The following is a 20,676-nucleotide window of genomic DNA, read 5'->3' on the forward strand; positions in this document are numbered from 1 at the left end:
GAGGGAAGGTCCTCCAAGCAGCGAGAGGAAAATATTCATCACATAGAGAAAAACTCAGCAATTTCATTCTTCCCTTTAGAAGACCCCATTTTCCAGATGTGTAGAGAGTTGCCCTCCGGGGCAGAGCAGAAAAGTTCCAGAGGGGAAGCCGGTTTGCTGCTATGAATGTGTTCATTGCCCAGAGGGAACCTTTTCTAATAAGATAGGTAGGTCACACGTAGAAACCCATATTAAATTTCAAAGGTTATTAGGACAAGAATGGCATAGAAAGAGAGAGAAATCCTGAATGAGGGGAAGAGGAATATTTTTCTGTAAACTGAATTATGGCCTGTGGTTTTACATATTCACAAGACGTGTCATTTTTTTGGCAGAATAGTTCCATTAGGCTGTAAATCAGTGGGGCTATACCCAATGTTAAACCTACTCAGTAGACCCACTGAAATTAAAGAACATAATTACCTAGGCCCATTAATTTTAAAAGGTCTACTCTGAGTAGAATTTAGTTGGATGCAACCTTTAATAGTTATGTCAAATTATGTGAATTACTCCTGTATTTGCATACACTGTTATAACACACACACACATGCACTTTAAGATCTTGTTTCTAGATTCAATAGCTTTTGTTGATTCAGCAACCATTTTGGTAGTTAAAGGTTTTTGCCATTATCCAGGCATGACCTGGGGTCCCAAAATAGGACTGTCTTTCCCCCTCAACTGGTCCTCTTTCCGATCTAACAACTCAATCATAATTGCTAATTTGACAGAAAAATTGTCAAAAATACTCAATTTCAGCTCACATGGACAGCTATGCAGACATTTCGTTCTTCACTTACCAAATTTTGTCCCAGTCACAGATCATGAGTTCTACCAAATGTTTACATTTAATTACATTTCGAGCACCTGTCCTTTTAAATTAAGTAAACTGGAAGAAGGAGAATTTCCAGTGAGTTAGAGAAACAATGATACCATCTCCTTGGATATGGGTTGAACTGCCCAACACAAAAAGAACATTCACCACATATGTGATATAATTAAATACTGTTTCTTTATACCAGATGCAGCTCACTGTACCAGATGCCCTGAACATCAATACCCAGACAAGAAGCAAAACAAGTGCATTTCCAAGAAGATCAACTTCCTTTCGTACCAAGATATTTTTGGGGTTGTTTTAGTTTCTCTTGCTGTTTTCCTGTCTCTGCTCACACTTCTAGTGCTGGCAACCTTCATTAAGCATCGCAACACACCAATTGTCAAAGCCAACAACAGAGACCTCACCTACATCCTCCTCATCTCCCTCCTGCTCTTCTTCCTCTCTTCCTTCATGTTCATTGGTCAACCCAGGAAGGTCACCTGTCTTCTCCGACAAACTACTTTCAGCATAGTTTTCTCTGTTGCCGTTTCTTCCATACTGGCAAAGACTGTCATGGTGGTCCTAGCCTTCATGGCAACCAAGCCAGGAAATATGGCAAGAAAAGCCTTACAGAGAAAGCCAGCGAATTCTCTTGTCCTGGTCTGTCCTCTTATCCAAGCTGTAATCTGTGCTGTCTGGCTGGTAACCTCTCCCCCATTCCCAAACTGGGACTTCCATTCCCTTGCCGGGGAGATCATAGCAGAATGTAATGAAGGTTCAGTCACCATGTTTTACTCTGTCCTAGGTTACTTGGGTTTTCTGGCCGTTCTCAGCTTCATGGTGGCTTTTCTGGCTCGGAAATTGCCAGATAGTTTTAATGAAGCCAAGTTTATCACCTTCAGCATGCTGGTCTTTTGCAGCGTTTGGGTCTCCTTCGTCCCAACCTACCTGAGCATGAAAGGGAAGTTCATGGTGGCCGTGGAGATCTTCTCCATCTTGGCCTCTGGGGCTGGCCTCTTGGGTTGCATCTTTGTCCCCAAATGCTACATTATTCTCCTGAGGCCCAATCTCAACAGCAGAGAGCATCTAATCAGGAAAAAGAATAAGAGAATTTAACAGTATTCCCTGATAGTTCAGTTTCCATTCTAAATGTCAATCACAATTTCCTATCAAATTTATGTATATAGGGAGCTGAAAGAATCTCACAAGAGTTTGTACCTGTTCCGACACTAGTGCTGCTGTTCATCATTGCTATGCTTTTCTTTCTGATAATTGAATTGAAATTGAAACTTTATTTTTTACCCCGTCCTTTTTCCAAACTGGAACTCAGGGCGGCTTACAAATAAAACTATGTGTAGTTAAAAACATAGAAAAACAAACAATTAAAATGCAATTAAACTATGCACAACCTTAAAACCATAGAAGGCACTTAAAAATCTAAAAACAATTTAAAATAATACAGATAATAATATAAAACATTAAAACAAGCCTTGTAAAGCCCAATCCTAAACACCTTCTATCCCAAAAGCCTGTCAGAATAAAAAAGTCTTTACTTGCCAACGGAAGGATGATAAGAACAGATTTATGTTATTGCCGCTATTTTTTGCATTTTTTGCTATTTTGATTGTTTTCTGATGTGTCTATTTTAAATGTAAATTTCTTTGAAATCATCAGAAGAGATTGAGAAGCACCACTGAAAGTTATATTTTTTTTAAAACAATAATGTGATCATTTAGTATCTACATCTATATATTTGTTTCCAAATGTTTCCATGTTTTGCTAAATAGTTCCCTTTTGCCTGGTCATTTCTTTTTTAATAAAAGATTCTGAAGGACCATCTTTTTGTCTATTCTTACATGCTGTATGAAAGATGCTCTGAAGGCAAAAATCATTCACAAGATGTCTTCATATACCATAAACCTCCAGAGAGGTTCCAGCTTCCATTTTATATCTTGTAGAGATTCTCAATTAGCTATAGAAGATGAAGAAACTTGTAACAAGATGTCAGCTGTACAGTTGAGCCCCCCCCCCCAGTTCCGTTCCTCTTCCTGCCCACAACCCTTTCAGCTTATCAAGGAAAGCAGCCGGATTGAGGCAAAACAAGGAAAGCCTGATTTTCTCACCCACATTTCCCAAACCCTGTGTCCTTGCAAAAATGTTCAATTGCATTCTCATCATTTGTATCCTCTCCTTCCACCTCTCCCCCCGCCAGTTTCAAATTATGGCCATTTAGGCTTCAGTCCTATATGCACTCGCTAGGGACGAAGCCTCATGGAACCCCTCTCAAAATGGAACCACTCTCAAAATGTAGATTCTGGCAGGGAAGTGCTAAAATTGTGGTTTCTGACCGTTGGATGTCTTCATAGACTGTGAGCCTCCAGAGAGGTCCCACCTTCCATTTTAGAGTATGCGAAGAGCCTCAATTAGATCTAGAATGTTGAAGAAATCAACAACCAGGTGTCAGCTATATAGTTTGGCTAACTTGCTCTCTCCAATAACTGTTTCCCTTCCTGCTCCCAGACCTCTGAACTTACAAGAAAAAGAGCTGGGCTGATCAGAAGGGGAAAAGGGGCAGGGGAAGGAGAGCCAATTTAGTCTAAATTACATTTAGATGTAATTTACATTTAGATGTAAAAGTACATTTTGTCAGTCACATTGTCCATACTCCAGTCTATGTGCAAAAAAAGAGAGATGTTTAAATTGCATTTTCCTAATTTGTACTCTCTCCCTTTGCCTCTCCCCCTCCCCAGTTTCAAAATATGGCTGGGATTTAGTTCTGAACAGGCATTTATAGGATTGCTTGGTAAGAGTTGCTGCCTTTTAAAAATAATTTATAAAGTTCGGGTTATATTTGAGCATGATCAGAAACCCCTTCATTTATAAAGGAACTAATAGTTTGCTGCAAAATACCTCCTCGATGCTCATCAAATTGGGTAGCGATTTGCTATGCCCCCCAACTTCCTATTTGACATCATAAGAGGGGAAGGAGCCATCCTGGTCTCCATTGCAAGCCTCCCCTCAAAATTGCCCCCTTCTCTCCTATTACTTGTGATTTGGTTCCTCTCTTTTAATTTTATTGTATTTTTACTTATGTAAAGCGCTTTGAAGTTTCTTTTAATGTACGCGATAAGTGGTATTAAACAAATGAACAAACAAACGGTCATTTTCCTCAGAGCACAGGGGCCGGGACTTAGGAGGGCCAGCTGCGTCCTGATTGGCTCTTGTCCTCTCCCCTCATCTCCCCAATGGCTCCGAGGGCTGCCTATCTCAGTCCGTTTTTGTCCTAATCCTCAAAGGGATTGTTCGTTACAAAACAGTTAACTTTTCCCCCACCCTGGGCTTCTGCTGGGAGCAAGGGCGGGATAGTAAATAAATAAATAAATAAATAAATAAATAAATAAAAACAGAAATCTATCTATAGCTCCATTTCTCTTCCTCAATACACTTTCACTGTTGTATGTGCGGGCGTGAAAAACTTGAGGGTCATTTCCTGGCTATTGCCTCCCAGCAGTGCCCTGGAAATCCAAGATGGCCTCTTGCTCTTCACCTCAAGGGGCAACTGAGCTTGTCCAAACTGGAGGGGAAAGCAGCCATCTTGGCTCCCCTCAGACTATGCCGTCTCGCCTCATAATTGCCTCTTTCCACAGAGCATGGAGGCTGGGACTTAGAAACACCGTGCGGCTCTTTCCTCTCACCTATTCTTCGCAAAGGCTCTGACGTCTGCATTTGGACTGCTCTCCAAAGGGACAAATCATTTAAAACACATAGATAGAAATGGGTGCCATTTCTCTCTTCCCCCCACTTTCCTCTCACAGGGCTTTTTTTTTTAGTATTTTCTCCAAACACTGCAAACCAGGATGTGAAACTGAGTTATTACTCGTCCTCTGTTGCCCTCCGCCCTATTTTCCTGTGCTCCCCATGTTGAATTCTAGCTAAAACCATAATACACCGACTGTATTTGAAGCTGGCCTGCTTATGTTTGTACTATCAGAAGAGTGGAAATGTGTGTGCGCGCTTAATTTATTAATAAATGCATATGTAAACCTCTGTGTGCAATTTCCCCCCTCAATGAACATTTGCTTCTAAAACTGGACAGCGATGTGCTTTCTTTTCCTTACTCCCTCGCAGGGACGGGGTTCACTATCGGATTACATTTCACTGCTAAATTGTGTCCTGCTAATTATTGCAATTCTCCCTTTTTCCCGTTATTTTTTCAGAAAAATGACACAATTTTTTCCTTTACGCCTTATGCTGCTGTATAATTTATATAATGTATTCAGCAGCAGCTGATTACAAAAATAATTACGCATGCAATTATGTAATTCTTGGAGCAGACTTTTGTAAAAAAAATTGCAGAATCACCGATAGCTGCACCTAGCAAGTGTGGAAGCCTATTTGACGAGACGAACTGGCGGATTATCCCAGAATTGGATACCAAATCCAATTTTGCAAATATTCTCCACCATCTCTACTCCCTTGTAACATGTATCATATACTGGTAAAATAATTTTATTTGTATAAGCCATAGGTTATTACAAGAAATGGGAGAAAAATTCCAGTATGGCCAAAGAGTTCTCCTCAGAATTGTTTCTCCTCAGAGCATGGAGGCCGGGACTTAGTGGAACCTGCATCCTGATTGGCTGTCTCCTCCCACCTCTTCTTCCTACTGGCACTGAGGGGTGTCAGTCTCTAAAACTCGACCCACATCCTTTCGCAAAGGAATAACACATCAAAATTCGTCAAGGGCAGCGATAATGGATAAATGTCTGTTTTTGAGAGCCTGACTCCACAAAAGGCATTTAAGCTGACTAAATGACTGCCCCTGCTCATGAATTCTCCTTTCTGACAAGTTTCTCATTTCCCATGATTCCTAGCAACACGCCTGCCAGCAGCCATTTTGTGCTGCCTTGGGCCAGGGAGTAGGAATCAAGCCTGTAGCAGAATTTGTTCCTCCTTCCTGTCTGAGTATTGTTTTATCATATAATATAATATTATAACCAAGTGCCACATACCTCATGGAACTATATTTCATTAGCCATTTAAAGGTGGATTTACCTAATTCTCACTGTCCAAAACGATATGAGAACCAAAACATAGACATCGTTCAAAACTCACACTCATCCAAATTTTGCAATGCAGTTCTCCCAACTAAACAATGTTTGCTAAAATGTAAATATTAGGAGAAAGTGAATGAATAGAGTGAAAACAACATACGTTAGGAGAAATTGCTTGTCAATATGTGAGCATTAGCCAAAATGGCATACAAGAATGTGCTTAGTAGGAGAAATCTGCACAAAAATGTTGGAGAATTTTCATGAGGGTTTTTTTTTAAAAAAAATGCTAATTGTTGCAGAAATTTGAAATTTAAGACTGGAAAACATGAGAAATGTAGACAACTGAAATTGATAGATCCTTCCATCCCTAATGCAGAGGATTTTCACCAGGTGAGCTCCACCTGCAATTTAAGTGGCACAGCCCAGGACACAGGCTGGCCACCTTCATGAGGACTAGGCCCCTCTTGACCAAGCCTCCACAACCAAGTTAAGTGCAGACAGGGCCGTCCCCTCGCCATTCTTCTCATCAGCTTTGTACATGGCTCCTTATTTCAGCCACAGGGACACCGTTTTGCCATTTTAAACACAGTCAGCATTTCATTTGGACAACATTCTGTTTATTGCACATCATCTTCATTCTGCGAATTTCCCCAAATGGCACCACATCAAAGTCTTTGACCATTGGAAGCAAGACCAGAGTACATATATGCACATGCCCCATCAACCCATGCACTGCATACAATATATCCACAGTCTCCAAATGCTGTATCTTGATCCCACCCTCTTTATTTACACAGCAAATAATCAAGTAGAGGAACAGAGAAGGGGACACAGAAGTGGCTGCTGACATTTCTACCTATCCTTTCTGAAAGGAGAAAGGTTGACACTGGACGGGGACTTAAGAAGGAGGAGAGCAAAAAAGGGAAATGCAACATTTAAAAGGCAGCGATGTGATCGCCCAGGAGAATCAGCAACGAGTTCCTTTTCGGTAAAAAGGGTGTTGTGGCTGTCACATGTAGATCACTCAGAAACGCAGAACTAGGAACAAAACCTCCTCCCTCCCAAAAAAAAACCCCTGCTTGACACTGGAAAAATTATTTGGCTGCAGCCTTATATACATTTCTTGCGATTTACTTCTGACTCACAGGGATGGGAGGAGAAATTTGGGCTGCTCACATTTTTATGTGAGCCTACCTAACTCACCCTTCCCAAACCAGTATGTGAACCAAAACACAGGTGCCCTAGGAAATTTGTTCTTCTCTGAATTTTGCAATGTTGATTTCTGACCAAACACTTTTGTATGTTTGGGGGAAGGGTTTAGTGTGCCGAAAAATGCATATTTTAGTGAAAATAACATACAAGAATGCATTATACAAGGGAGGTTGCCTGCAAATATTAGGCAAAACTGCATACAAAAACAGTGTGTATTAGGGGAGTCGCACACAAAAATGCGTATGAATTTTCATGCAGATTATTATGATTAATGCGTATGAATTTTCATACAGATCATTATTATTTTTTATCTGCCCTTCACCAGCAGATCCCAGGGCAAGTTACAACAATTTAAAATTTAATATTAAAAACCATTAAACTACAATCACAGGAGTAGGGTGGGTCCTGAAAAGTATGCTTGGGGGGGAAAAATGGCCAGCTGACAAGGAAACAGAGATGAACCAAACTTAAGACCAGAAAAACGACAAACTGACCAATATGCTGTGCCACTAAGCTATGGGTCATTGTTATCAGTCATTGGCTGTCAGGCTCCTCTGACTGACAGCAACCCTGCAAAGTATCCTGCATTGAGCAGGGGGCTGGACTTGATGGCCTTTGTAGGCCTCTTCCAACTCTACTATTCTATGATTCAATCAGGCAGGGAAAGGCTTTGCAATACTGAGATGTGCTTTTACCAGGTTCACCACTGCTGGCCTGGCCTTCCCGTCCCAAGGACTAACCCCAAACCTGGCTCAAATACATCCAAATGTTTTGTGTATGTGCTTCTATCTGCACATCACATTAATGGTATTTTCCTCTGCCCAGGTAACTATAGTTCTGTGACAGACAGCTGGAGATTTCAAAGGGAAGCCTCGAAAAAGTCACCAGACAGCAATCTCTCATTTGTTGGGAGAAGCCAAGGCAATTCAGGTAGGATCTCTGTGACTGCTATAGATGTTAAGCCACCTTTCAGAAGACTGTGCAACACATGCTTAAAAATTGGAGGTAGGGATTGGGGAAGAAATTTTTTCAGTTTGTATTTTAATGAGAGCCTATCAAGTGTGAACCAACTTGCAACCAAAACGCAGCTCTCCTTTGAAGTTGCCCGAATTTTGCAATGTAATTCTCTAATTAAAGAATTCAAAAATGCACATATCAGTAAGACGTGCTTGCAAAAAAGTTCATACATTTGTTGAAATAACAATATTTAGGAGAGGATTGCTTGCAAAAAATGCATATAACTAGGCAAAATTGCATATTAAAAAGGTGTACGTCAGGAGAAATTAGCACGAAACTGTGCAAATTTTTATGAGGATTTGGGGGGGTTAAGTCATGAAAGTGCGCAGAAATGAGGTGGCCAAAGGTTAAGACTGGAAAAAATAAGAAACTTAGAGAAACCACCGTTGACGGATTTGTCCAGCCCTAGGGTGGGCAACCAGCTGTTCTGAGTCCACCTTGTCACAAATCTTTTCATGGAAGATAACTATTGTTTTGTGTGGGCATTTTACAAGGAGAAGATGCTTTTGAGAGCACATGCTAAGGTGAACCTTGTGCCTCCATGCTTGGCACTCTTTCCTTCCAGCTTGGAATAGCTGCTGCTTCTCCTCTTTGCCACTCCTAATTTCCTCCCTCCAGAGGTGACACCAGAGAGTCCAGTTGGGAGGGTTCTCAAGAAAGACAAATGTAAGGCACCAAGGGTCCATACCCATCTGGTGTTGTTGGCACAGCTTAGCCAATTTTTGGTAACAGACGAACAATCCCCTCCCCAAATATCTTCAGAGGTTGTCACCTGGCCTGGCCAAAGATGTACATATATCTCTTCATGAAATGAGGCTCGCCCCCCCCAAAAAAGGGAGTCTTTCCCTACGCAAAGCTGGTCAGGGAGGCTTCTGACCTCCAGGTGCCTGGCCCCCTATACATTGGTCTCTCTGAGCAGGTGGAAACATCTGTGGTCAAAAGCATTACACACACAGATGGACTCCTCGGAGTCCTCAGACGACGGCTTCTCTGCCAACAGGGTCTTGCCCTCAGCTGGAAACTCAAGCATCAGGGAAGTTGAACCGAAGGCCTTCTTTTGCAGGTCAGGAGAGCTCCCAGAATCCTGTGTGGACAGAAGAGAAATGGAGGGAGGGAGTGAGCAGCAGACCACCACTATCACTACCATCCTCAAGGTGGATGTGTATGCGTGTGCCCCCTCTGTAGGAGGTCCGGAGAGTGGCAACACGAGAACAGGGCCTTCTCAGTGGTGGACCCCCATTTGTGGAACGCTCTCCCCAGTGAGGCATACCTGGCACCGTCATTATCCATCTTTAGGGGCCACGCAAAAACATTTCTCTTCTCCCAGGCATTTGGCTCTTAACTTGGGAAGGATTTTGGAGGGCTTCTGTTGTGTAGCTTTCCTAAGAAGGGTTGCTCCACTCCCTCCTTTATGTACTGTTTTTGTTTTTAACTTTTTAAATATATTTATTTTAATCGTTTACTTTTTTATTCTAACATTGATTAACTGTAAGTCGCTTTGAGTGCCCCTATCATAGAATAGTAGAGCTGGAAGGGGCCTATGAGGCCATCGAGTCCAACTCCACGCTGCATGTGTGTAGAAAAGTGACTTTAAAAATGTAATAAACAAACATGCTGGGATTCCGTGTTGCACATTGCACAAGCGTGGGATCTGGTGCTGCAGAAGACGGGTTTCAAATAAGCAGGAGTGGAAGGCATATACTGCCAAGAGCACAAGTTTGCAGAAGAATCCACCCTGATGAAGATCTTGCTGGAAGAGGCAGGTTCTACAGCAGTTTCTCCTTATACGTCCGTCTTGCACCAGCTGAACAATGCCCCAGTGTGAGGTGTAAATCAGCCATTCTGTGAGCTATGGGGGTCCTCTCTGGCTAGCAGCGATAAAGCATAATTGTGGGGCTTTTGTTCCTAAGGAAATGAAGCTGGCTTCTGCTGCATCAGAGCTTCTTCAAGAGAGAAGAAGCCTTTCCCAGTCTGGCACACTTTTTTTTTTTTTTTTTAAGTAAGAGACTGAATTTAGGACCTTATGCATGAGATCTACCACTCAGCAGTGCCCATCTGGAAGCTGCCTTTCACCGAGTGAGATGACTGGTATTGTCTACGCTGACTGACAGTGACTCTTCCACGGTTTCAGGCAGGAGCTTTTCCCAGCCCTACCGGAGACTGAATTTGGAATTTTCTGCCTGCAAGCTCTGCCACAGAGCTACGGCCCTCCCCCAAAGGTCAGGATAGCATATCTGAAGGTCCTTTCTCGAGAGCCGAAATCTACCAGACTGAACTTTAGACATCCGTAATGCAAACTCAGCCACTGAGCTATGGGACTTTGAGCATGTGAATGCGCCTTGACATTAGGGATGTCAGAAGGCATCGTTTTCCATTCCGCCCTGTAATCTTCACCTGCAGTGCTCTTCCCATTGTGCTGCAGTCTGTCTTCTGCCAAAATCTACACTAATGGCCTCACTGTCCCCTGCGGGAAAATTATGTAAGTTACATAATTAATTATGATGTTCTTGTGTCCTTCCTCCCATTTCAATGCAAAGGAAACTCAACACAATCAACCGTGTACCATTTGCAGACTGAAAGCCACACCAGCAGAAAATCCTGACCGCATTCAATGGATTTATTTCCATCCTGCACATAGGAGGAATAAGTGAATGTATGCTCCCATTTCTTTTTGTCTGAATTCTTTGACATCCTTGCTTGCCACCGCCTTGTTTCTCTGGCCTTGTGATCTCCACCCGATAGCTCCCTAGGGATGTGACAACCTTTTCACTGTGAGTGCTGGCAAATCAAATGTGATTGTTAGATGATGCCTGCCCACCATGGACAGAATTGCCCTGCCTGGACACCCATTTCCACCCCTACCTTGCTGAAAGGTTTCTTCAGCCCCTCGGGAGAGACCATGGAGGTCTGCTTCATGATGTCCCACCACAGAACGCCTGGCTTTTTCGAGCTCCTTTTAGCAGGCCCTGAAATGAAACCCAGGACAGTGAAGGAGAGAATTCACACAGAGCAGACTTTTTTGAGACAGTGAGACATGCTATCATTGAAACCAACTTCTTCAAAAACTGAAGCAAAATGGCAGTTGGCTAATCCCTCCATACCAACAATTACCATTTAGGCAGCTCGCCAAGACCCCGATAACAATAGTGGTCAGCGTTCCCAAGGCACCATAGTAGAGATAAGATATGGCATAGAAGTCATCTGCAATGGCTGACCTATAAAGGAAGTGACATCATAAGGTGCACAGGAAGCGTCCTCGCATTTCTGAAGTGGGACAGGCATGACTAGGAAAAGCAAGGGTATCCAGATCAAATTATCAAAAGCCACGCCATTCATTACAAACACACACCAAGGTGCCTCCCCCTCCTAACAACTATTTGATCTGGATTTACTTATTTAAAATTTAAAACTTATTTATTTATTAAAATCAGTTACAACAAATTACAGTGGGTCCTAAAATATCTGTTTCTTAGGAGTCAAAGGCCAAGGTAAAGAGGTGCATCTTCAGCATAAGACAGAAACTACATAATGAGATTACCAGATGTACCTCTGTGGGGAGGGAGTTCCATAATTTAGGGGCTGCCACACAGAATGTGCCTTTCCTGGGCCGCCGCCCCCTTCAAAACATCTGAGGGCAATGCAACTACTAAGAGAGCCACCTCTACTGATCATGAGGTCTGCTTCAGAAACAAGACCAAATTAATTCCAAATCCCAAGGAGAAATTTGGTTGAGATTGTTTTGGAAGGATACCTAGAGAAAACTCTCCTACTGGTGGTGAACTGTCAGACACAGGAGGAAACACATTGCCCTTATTTTTTTTCTCGTGTTCAGGTTTCAAACCCCAAAACTCTCCGAGACCAACCTCATCCTCTTTTGCCATCTCACCTGTCCACGACTTCCGAGATGTTCTGGGGAGGAAGTGGGCCAAACACAATGGTGGCATTGGCTCCCTCGGAGGCATTGTAGAGTGGGCAGAAGTCTCCATAGGACGGAAGCACACCCATGGTGGCAGCACTGGGTGGGTAGATAGTACCCCCCACAGCTACCCAGAAGGAGAGGACAAAGCCCACTGCAAGACCAGACAAAACCCCCTAGAAACAAAGTAGAAATCAAGTTTTATACTAGTACTGAGCTGAAAGTTCCCACCTAAGTATTTTTGGGTTGACTGGGGCAAAAGAGGAGATGAAACTGCCTCCAGCTTACCTTTTTCCCCACTGGCAGTTATGCAGTGCTTCCCAACAGCGGGTGGACACCATTTTTATCTCCCATAATCCCACTGGGAACAATTTTATGTCAACACACATACGTCTTATGGGAAATTAAAATGGTGACCATCACCTGCAGGGAGAGCTCTGCTGTTGCTGCCAACACTTTTGCCTCAATATCTTCCTCGCCCCCCAAAATTAGCAAAATGGTTGCTCTGTTTTGGAATGGCAAGTGGAAGGGAGCCAGTTCATGTAACCCACGGGACTGAGAGAATGGATTGGCTACCTTCTATGAACAAAGGTGTGATTTTAAGTAAACAGGTAGATCTAAGGCCTGCTACTTCTGTTTAACCCTCCTATAGGAATATAACAAGAGCCGTGAAGCTGGATCAAGCCAATGGCCCATTTAATCCAGCATCCTGTCCTCACAGTGGTCAACCAATGCCCCAATGGGAAGCCCACAAGCAGGACCTGAAGGCAAGAGCCCTCTCCCCTGTTGTGGCCCAAGGTCTTGATCCCATGGGGACGCACTCAGCCCCCTCCATGACACAGCGTTCTTGTTCCAATGCTCTTTTATACATTCCCACATGGCCCTCTGCTTTGAAGACACCATTCAACACTCTAAAAGCGACCCTTCAGTCCTCCCCAGGACTTACCACCGTGTTGCAAGCTGGTATGAACATCCCCAGGACAAATGCTCCCAGGAGGGGTCCGCTGATAACCCCCATAACAGTGAATGAACCCTGGGGAGACACACAAGGGAAGAAAGCAAATGGAAGTATGTTGTGATGGAGGTGGGGTAAGTGGAACCCAAAATTCATGGTTCAACAGGATTTATTGGGTGTTAGAACAAATTAAACCAGAACTATCACTAGAAGCTAAAATGATGAAACTGAGGTTATCGTACTTTGGACACCTAATGAGAAGACATGATTCACTAGAAAAGACAATAATGCTGGGGAAAACAGAAGGGAGTAGAAAAAGAGGAAGGCCAAACAAGAGATGGATTGATTCCGAAAAGGAAGCCACAGACCTGAACTCACAAGATCTGAACAGGGTGGCTCATGACAGATGCTATTTGAGGTCGCTGATTCATAAGGTCACAGATTAATAGATATAGATTTACAGCACCTGAGAAATGCAGCCAATACATTCTGCTCCCCACTAATTTATAGTAATTTCAGCAATTATGGAATTACTGTGGCCCCTTACATGTTTTCACTGACCATCCCAAAATATAGGAGAGCATTTACTCTTGCTCGATTCAACATGCTGCCCTTGGCACTGTTAAAGGACCATTTTAATAAGATTCCAGTCAGTGAACGGACACGCCCTTGCGGAGCTGGTGTAATAGAATCTGTAGAATATGTTCTTCTCCTTTCCTGTGAGTTGTATAATGAATTTAGAAGGAAGTTGATCTCCCCTTTGTTAACTGCTTTGCCTAAGGGCAATCCTGCCAATCTGGTGTCGATCTGTTTAAGTGATGTGTCATCTTATGTCACCACTAATGTTGCAAAGTTTTTTGTTATTACAAAACAAATTAGGAAATGTTGCCAGCCCCCTCCGTAAAGAATTATCTATGGGCCTTAGGAATTCTGGTGGTTTTGTCTCTTAAGTATTTTAATCTTTTATATGGTTTTTAATATGTGGTCTGTGACCGTAATAAAACGATTCATTCATTCATAAGGTCACCATAAGTCGTAATCGAGTTGAAGGCACATAACAACAACAAAAAAGCATGCTTAGGACAGCTGCCGTAAGCTTGGCGTTCATTAACAGCGGCTAAGATATGAGCAGCAAGAATCTGGAGGGCAAATTAGCTGGAAGATAGGCAGCTAACATTTGAGATACAGTACAGGGTTGATAAGTTGCATGTGTGCATAGGTAAATGTTTCCTGGATCTTAGAAAAATGGGTGGAGTTGCCTTCTTGTTGATATAAGAAGGAACAACAATGGGCCAAGCGTTAGAATCTACCTCCTACGTCATCGCAAGATGAAGCTTATTTACCACCTACGCCCATGGCTGGAAGATAGAGACCTGGTTACTGACTTCCATGCCTTTGGTGACTTCAAGATTAGACGACTGCACTATGCTGTGCATGGGACTGCCCTAGGAGGCAGCTGGCAAGAATATATTTCAGCTTGCACCGATTAGCAAGCTCAGTTAAAAGTGCTTATGGATTTGGCCTTTTAAAGCCCTCTACTGTCTCTATCATCTTACTGAGAAGTTACTACCTCAAGGCGTTTGGATTCCCCAACCGAGATGGGAGACATTTGGCCTGCAAGAGACTCCTTACTGCCATTTTAAACACAAATTTAAACACACATACAAATGAGCTGGTGCAGACATATTCTTTATAAGAAGGGAAGAAACTGTGGTATAAGGGGATTACCTGTAGCACCCCGCCACCCAGTAAAGTCGACAAGGCCGCAACGGTGATGCATGCCGTACCATAGATCAGTGCTAGAAGCGTTAAAAATAGAAACAGACAGAATTTCCTTCATCAGTTTTTTCGTTTGCTCTGCCTGAAACCAAAGCAAGGTATCGTGTTCCTGCACTCCTACTAAAATTAACATAAACCAATAAACCCTTCCATTGAATGTTGGGGGGGAAAGGGAGATACTGTACAGCGGGGTGGGGAGCCCCAGGCTAAGGGGTGCCAAATGCCCAGGCATCTCCATCTAGCCCTTGGAACTCTCCCCAGGCTACACCCCTCAACAGCCCTCCTTTACCCCCAAGTGTTTCTGCCTGACTGAAAGGTGTCCTGAACTCTGATCATGCCACTTGCTTACCTAGATGGAGGAGAGAGAGGCGTGTGTCCGTGTCCACATGCATTTGTGCAAGGGATGGGCAGTTAGCATTTAAAGCCGAATCAAATCCACACTTTCCAAAACATGAGAACTGAAACACAGCCATCCTTCCAGATTGGCACTTATTTGAATTTTGCAACGCAGTTTGCCAACCAAACGACGCTTACAAAAAATGCAAATGTAAGTGGGAAAGTGTGTGTGGGACAGTGGGCATAAAAACAAACATGAGTGAAATTAACACACAAAAAGGCATTATATGACGAGAAACAGCTCACAAAAACTTGTACATTAGTCAAAACTGGGTACAAAAACTTGTTTCATTAGGAGAAATTCACACAAGAATGCTGGAGAATTTTCATGAGGCTTTTTTTTAAAAAAAATTGTAAATTGCTGCAGGAAGTTGCAGAACTGAATTTAAGGTTGCGCACTTCCAAATTGTTCCGGATCAGTTCTCAGCTCAGAAAAAGCACACACGTCAAAATCTGTTGTTCAAAACTCACGTTTTGAGAGAATACATGCTTAGAAATGAATATTTTGAAAGACATTTTGAAATATTTATTTTGAGAGAGAGTGGATTTCATCCAACAGAATTCTACTCTAAAAATTGATGGACCTATGTGAATCATGTCCTTTAATTTCAGTAGGTCTACTCTGAGTATAACTAATGTCAGATACAACCCAATATACATTTAAGAATATGCATTTGCTTAATGATTTAGATGCAAAGGTGACACTGGGTTGTATCCAATGTTGCTCCTACTCAAGACTAAACCCACTGAAATTAATGGACATAACTAACTTAGGGACATGAACTTTGATGGAAAGATCTATCAATTTCTCATTTTCCCATTCTTAAAATGTATTTATTTATGTATTAGATTTATATTCCGCCCTTCCTCCCAAGTAGGACCACAGAGCAGCAATTCAGTTCTCCACATTTCTGCTGCAATTTGCAAATTTTTTTTTAAAAATTCTCATGATAATTCACGAGCAATTTAAAAGGTTGGCTCTTTTGATTCTCGTCTTGTTTTGTAAAGTGTGAATTTGAGAGATTTCCCCTTTAAATGTGAACTGAATCGAATCTTTTCCCTGTCCCTAGATGAGTACGACTTAGTTAGATACAGCCCATCGGGTATTATCTGACCAAGTCATGCTGGGAGTAGACCCATTAAAAGCCATGCCCTTAAGTAAGGTGCCTATTGTTTTAAGTATGAATGAATTAAGATGCCGCTACCCAATCTCTCCAAAGACTGTTTCATTCCCTACTTTAAAGCATGCCCCCCCACCCTTCACTCACAGAGCCCTTTGGAGATGAGGGTCAGTTTCCGTGCTGACAGGTTTGGCAAGTTCGGCTTGATCAGGTCCTCCACTGTGACTGCAGCCATGGCATTGATGCTGGTGGAAGCTGTGCTGCACAGGGAAGAAGGCCTAGCAGTTAACAAATACACAGAGGGAGGGACTTCGCAGAGGGTAAGGTTATCAGTGGCTGTTGGTGCCGCCCGCTTCAGAGGCAGTTTCCTTTGAGTGCCAGTTGCTGGGGAAGCAATCGGATAGAATCCTACAGTCATAGAATCATAGAGTTGGAAGGGGCCTATAAGGCCATCCAGTCCACCCACCTGCTCAATGTAGCAATCCACGTTAAAGCATCCCCAACATGGGCTGTCCAGCTGCCTCTTGAATGCCTCCACAGTCAGACAGCCCACCACCTCCTTAAGTCATTGGTTCCAGTGTCACACAGTCAGGAAGTTTTTTCCTGATGGCCAGCCGAAATCTGGCTTCCTGTCACTTGAGCCCATGATTCCATGTCCTGCACTCTGGGACAATCAAGAAGAGATCCTGGCCCTCCTCTGGGTGAGAACCATTCAAGGATTTGAAAAGCGTTTTTGAGAGTGTTGCATTCACGTCTTGCTTGTGGGCTTCCCATTGGAGCATCTTTCTGGCCACCGGAGCGCAGAATGCTGGACAAAATGGCCCCCTTGGGTCTGATCTAGCAGAGGTGCTTTTAATGTTCCTTACTTGTGGGGTCACCCTGTTCAGGCCCTACACATCTTCAGGTTCAGCCCAAGACACTTTGCTGCCTGAGGCAAGGGACAAGATAGCACCTTCCACCACCAAATTCCACATAGAATCATAGAATAGTAGAGCTGGAAGGGGCCTACAAGGCCATCGAGTCCAACCCCCTGCTCAAGGCAGGAATCCAAATCAAAGCATTCCCGACAGATGGCTGTCCAGCTGCCTCTTGAAGGCCTCCAGTGTCGGAGAGCCCACTACCTCTCTAGGTCATTGGTTCCATTGTTTTATGGCTCTAACAGTTAGGAAGTTTTTCCTGTTGTCCAGTCGAAATCTGGCTTCCTGCAACTTGAGCCCATTATTCCGTGTCCTGCACTCTGGGACGATCAAGAAGAGATCCCAGCCCTCCTCTATGTGACAACCTTTCATGTACTTGAAGAGTATAAACCCCAACCAGACTTGCTGCTAAATCTTATGTCAGCAGCCTCTAATGAACCTGAGGGCAGGAGAGTAGCTTGGGGTGCAGAACAGGCTACACAGCACACACACACAGCTCTGCCCACTCACGTACCTCAGCCTCAGGAAGGAGAGGAAACTGCTCATTCTATTCATGGTTGGGTCAGTCCTACATATCCTCGTTCAGATACTAAAGATGAAGTCATAGCTCATTGGCAGCACACGTGCTTTGCATGCAGAAGGTCCCAAGTTTGATCCTCAGCAGCATCTCCAGATAGGGCTGGGAGAGACCCCGCTTGAAACCCTGGAGAGTCACTGGTGGTCATTCACCATGATCCATCACAAAAGCTGCTCACTGGTGGAGAAAAAAGGAGCCCTCCGTTTAGGGAAGGCGTGGTGAAAAGAGTTTGTACTTACCTCAGAGTCCCACTGTATGCACAAGCCAAGAAAAGGCCAGGTACCCCGGGGTATTTCTCAAAGATATCCAGGACCAAATAAGGCATGTACTGGGAAAAAGACAAGAAGATAAGAATTCCATTTCGGAAACAGGCCAAGAACTGAAGTCAACAAGCTGAACCTGAAAGCTGATCATAAGCTGAACATCTGGAGGGCCACAGCTTCCCCTCCACAGTCCTTAAGAACACATTTCAAGTACGGCTGTGTGTATTAAGGATGGGGTTCATTGCCTCAGTCTGAACCACTTAACTACCAAGAGTCCGGCTTTCATTGCCACCGAATTTTTGTGATTGTAAGCTGCTTTGAATTGTTTTTAAGCTTGTATTTTAAATTGCTGCAACCTGCCCAGGGACCTCAGGATGAAAGGAGAGTAATGCATTTTTAAAAATAATAGCAATAGCAACCCAAAACATTTGCTGGTGCCCTCGTAAAGTTGGTATATAATAGAGGCAGATGGATACCTGATCAGGTGCAGAGATGTAACCAGCCAGAAGAGGATCACAGTCCTTGTAGAGAGCAAACATCACAATGCCACAGCACACAGCGCTGGAAACGATGAGGAAGAGGCCCACCTGATTGACAAGAAGAGCTCTAGGGGAGGGAGATAGAGGAGAGGAACCATGGAAATGGAGAAAATGAAAATAAAGTCTGAATTAGGGATGTGGGAGAAATTTGATACAGTTCACCTTTAAAGCCAAATCTATCAATTTCGCACTTTCCAAAACAATGAGAGAACTGAAGCACAGCCACCCTTCAAAATATGCCGTCTGAATTTTGTGATGCAGTTCTCCAACCAATGTTTACAAAAATGCGTATATGAGGAAACCATGCATAAACACGAATAGATACACCAAAGGCTTAACTCGCTATACGGCAGCTTCCTATGTTTCTTATTCAGACCCATGAGGACTAGAATCTTACTTATATTTAGTAAAAACAACAACAACACTATAGCTCAGTTTTAAGAACATAACATAAGAACATAAGAAGAGCCTGTTGGATCAGGACAATGGCCCATCTAGTCCAGCATCCTGTCCTCAGAATGGCCAATCAGATGCCCCATTGGGAAACCCGCAAGCAGGACCTGAGCGCAAGAGCACACACCAGCAACTGGTATTCAGACCGTGGGCACAAAAGCATAGCCACCATGGCTAGTAGCCTTTGATATCCTCCGTGAAAGGAGGTTTAGAGCACTTGCTTTGAATGCAGAAGGTCACGTGTTCAATCTCTGGTAGAGCGGGGAAAGACTCAGATGGTTGTCGGTCATTGCAGGCGATACTGAGCGAGTTTAGACCAATGACCTGACTTGGTATAAGCAGCTTTTATTATTATAAGAACATAAGAAGAGCCTGCTGGATCAGGCCAGTGGCCCATCTAGTCCAGCATCCTGTTCTCACAGTGGCCAACCAGGTGCCCGGGGGAAGCCCGCAAGCAGGACCCGAGTGCAAGAACACTCTCCCCTCCTGAGGCTTCCGGCAACTGGTCTTCAGAAGCATGCTGCCTCTGACTAGGGTGGCAGAGCTCAGCCATCACGGCTAGTAGCCATCGATAGCCCTGTCCTCCATGAATTGGTCTAATCTTCTTTTAAAGCCATCTAAGCTGGCGGCCATTACTGCATCTTGTGGGAGCAAATTCCACAGTTTAACTATGCGCTGAGTAAAGAAGTACTTCCTTTTGTCTGTCCTGAATCTTCCAACATTCAGCTTCTTTGAATGTCCATGAGTTCTAGTATTATGAGAGAGGGAGAAGAACTTTTCTCTATCCACTTTCTCAATGCCATGCATAATTTTATACACTTCTATCATGTCTCCTCTGACCCGCCTTTTCTCTAAACTAAAAAGCCCCAAATGCTGCAACCTTTCCTCATAAGGGAATTATTATTATTATTATTATTATTAAATTCAATAATTGTACCACTTTTCCACACAAATGCACCCAAAACAGCTCACAACACAAAAGAAGAAAAAATGCATATCAATATAACGTTAGAACAATTGTGCAATGTCCATTCAACCACAATATAATTGGATTATCATATAAATGTTACAACATTTAAAATACATGAAAAACATTTCCAGTACGGTGAAATACCAACAAAAACATAAGCAGCAACCAGTTCTTCACAAATGCCAAATGCTGGGCGCAGGAAGCTGGTTTCTTCAAAATGTTTTTTCCCCTCCTCTCTCAGTGTAAAGGCCAGTGTTATCAGGCATGGAGGGAGGATTTCTGCTTGTCCTATGCTCCTACTCAAGTCAGCCATTTATTCAAAACCATGAGGACTTGAACCTTGCTTTATCTTTACAGGAAAGGGCTCCAAGAAGTCCCAGCCTGGAACGTGCCTTGAGCCCGGCTGACCTTTTATCTAGGCACAGTTGCTTTACACCAGCCCAATCTGGCGCTGATAGCTTTGTGGGGCTCTGGGGTTGGCCCCTGGGTGGGGTTGCACAGAAAGCCCTGGATGGACCCCAAGGGTTATCGAGCCTCGTCGGGAACACGACTTGAGTCTATAGACTCAGGTGGAGGAAAGAAAGGAGACAAAGCCATGCAACAACTTTGGCAGGCATCCCAGTTACGCAACACGGATTTCAGAAGAATAGGACAGGG

At 43.5% G+C, this 20,676-nt stretch overlaps 1 protein-coding gene across 17 annotated transcripts in view; it reads right to left on the bottom strand.

The window, feature by feature from the left end:
- Positions 1 to 6,515: 6,515 nt before the first annotated feature.
- SLC5A5 (solute carrier family 5 member 5) overlaps positions 6,516 to 20,676 on the bottom strand; it is a 93,717-nt gene continuing 79,556 nt past the window's right edge. For all 17 annotated transcript variants that reach the window (XM_061602257.1, XM_061602254.1, XM_061602256.1 and 14 more), the window contains 9 exons: positions 18,534 to 18,663; positions 18,034 to 18,122; positions 16,448 to 16,560; positions 14,733 to 14,803; positions 12,996 to 13,082; positions 12,020 to 12,225; positions 11,245 to 11,348; positions 10,996 to 11,099; positions 6,516 to 9,217 (listed from right to left, as the gene is read on the bottom strand). In XM_061602257.1, the coding sequence (XP_061458241.1) occupies positions 9,029 to 9,217; positions 10,996 to 11,099; positions 11,245 to 11,348; positions 12,020 to 12,225; positions 12,996 to 13,082; positions 14,733 to 14,803; positions 16,448 to 16,560; positions 18,034 to 18,122; positions 18,534 to 18,663 (1,093 nt within the window). In that variant the 3' untranslated portion in view covers positions 6,516 to 9,028. The remainder of the gene's footprint in view (positions 9,218 to 10,995; positions 11,100 to 11,244; positions 11,349 to 12,019; positions 12,226 to 12,995; positions 13,083 to 14,732; positions 14,804 to 16,447; positions 16,561 to 18,033; positions 18,123 to 18,533; positions 18,664 to 20,676) is intronic.

This window comes from Rhineura floridana, chromosome 18 (genome assembly GCF_030035675.1).
Source record: "Rhineura floridana isolate rRhiFlo1 chromosome 18, rRhiFlo1.hap2, whole genome shotgun sequence".
In the NCBI taxonomy this organism is placed as follows: domain Eukaryota; kingdom Metazoa; phylum Chordata; class Lepidosauria; order Squamata; family Rhineuridae; genus Rhineura; species Rhineura floridana.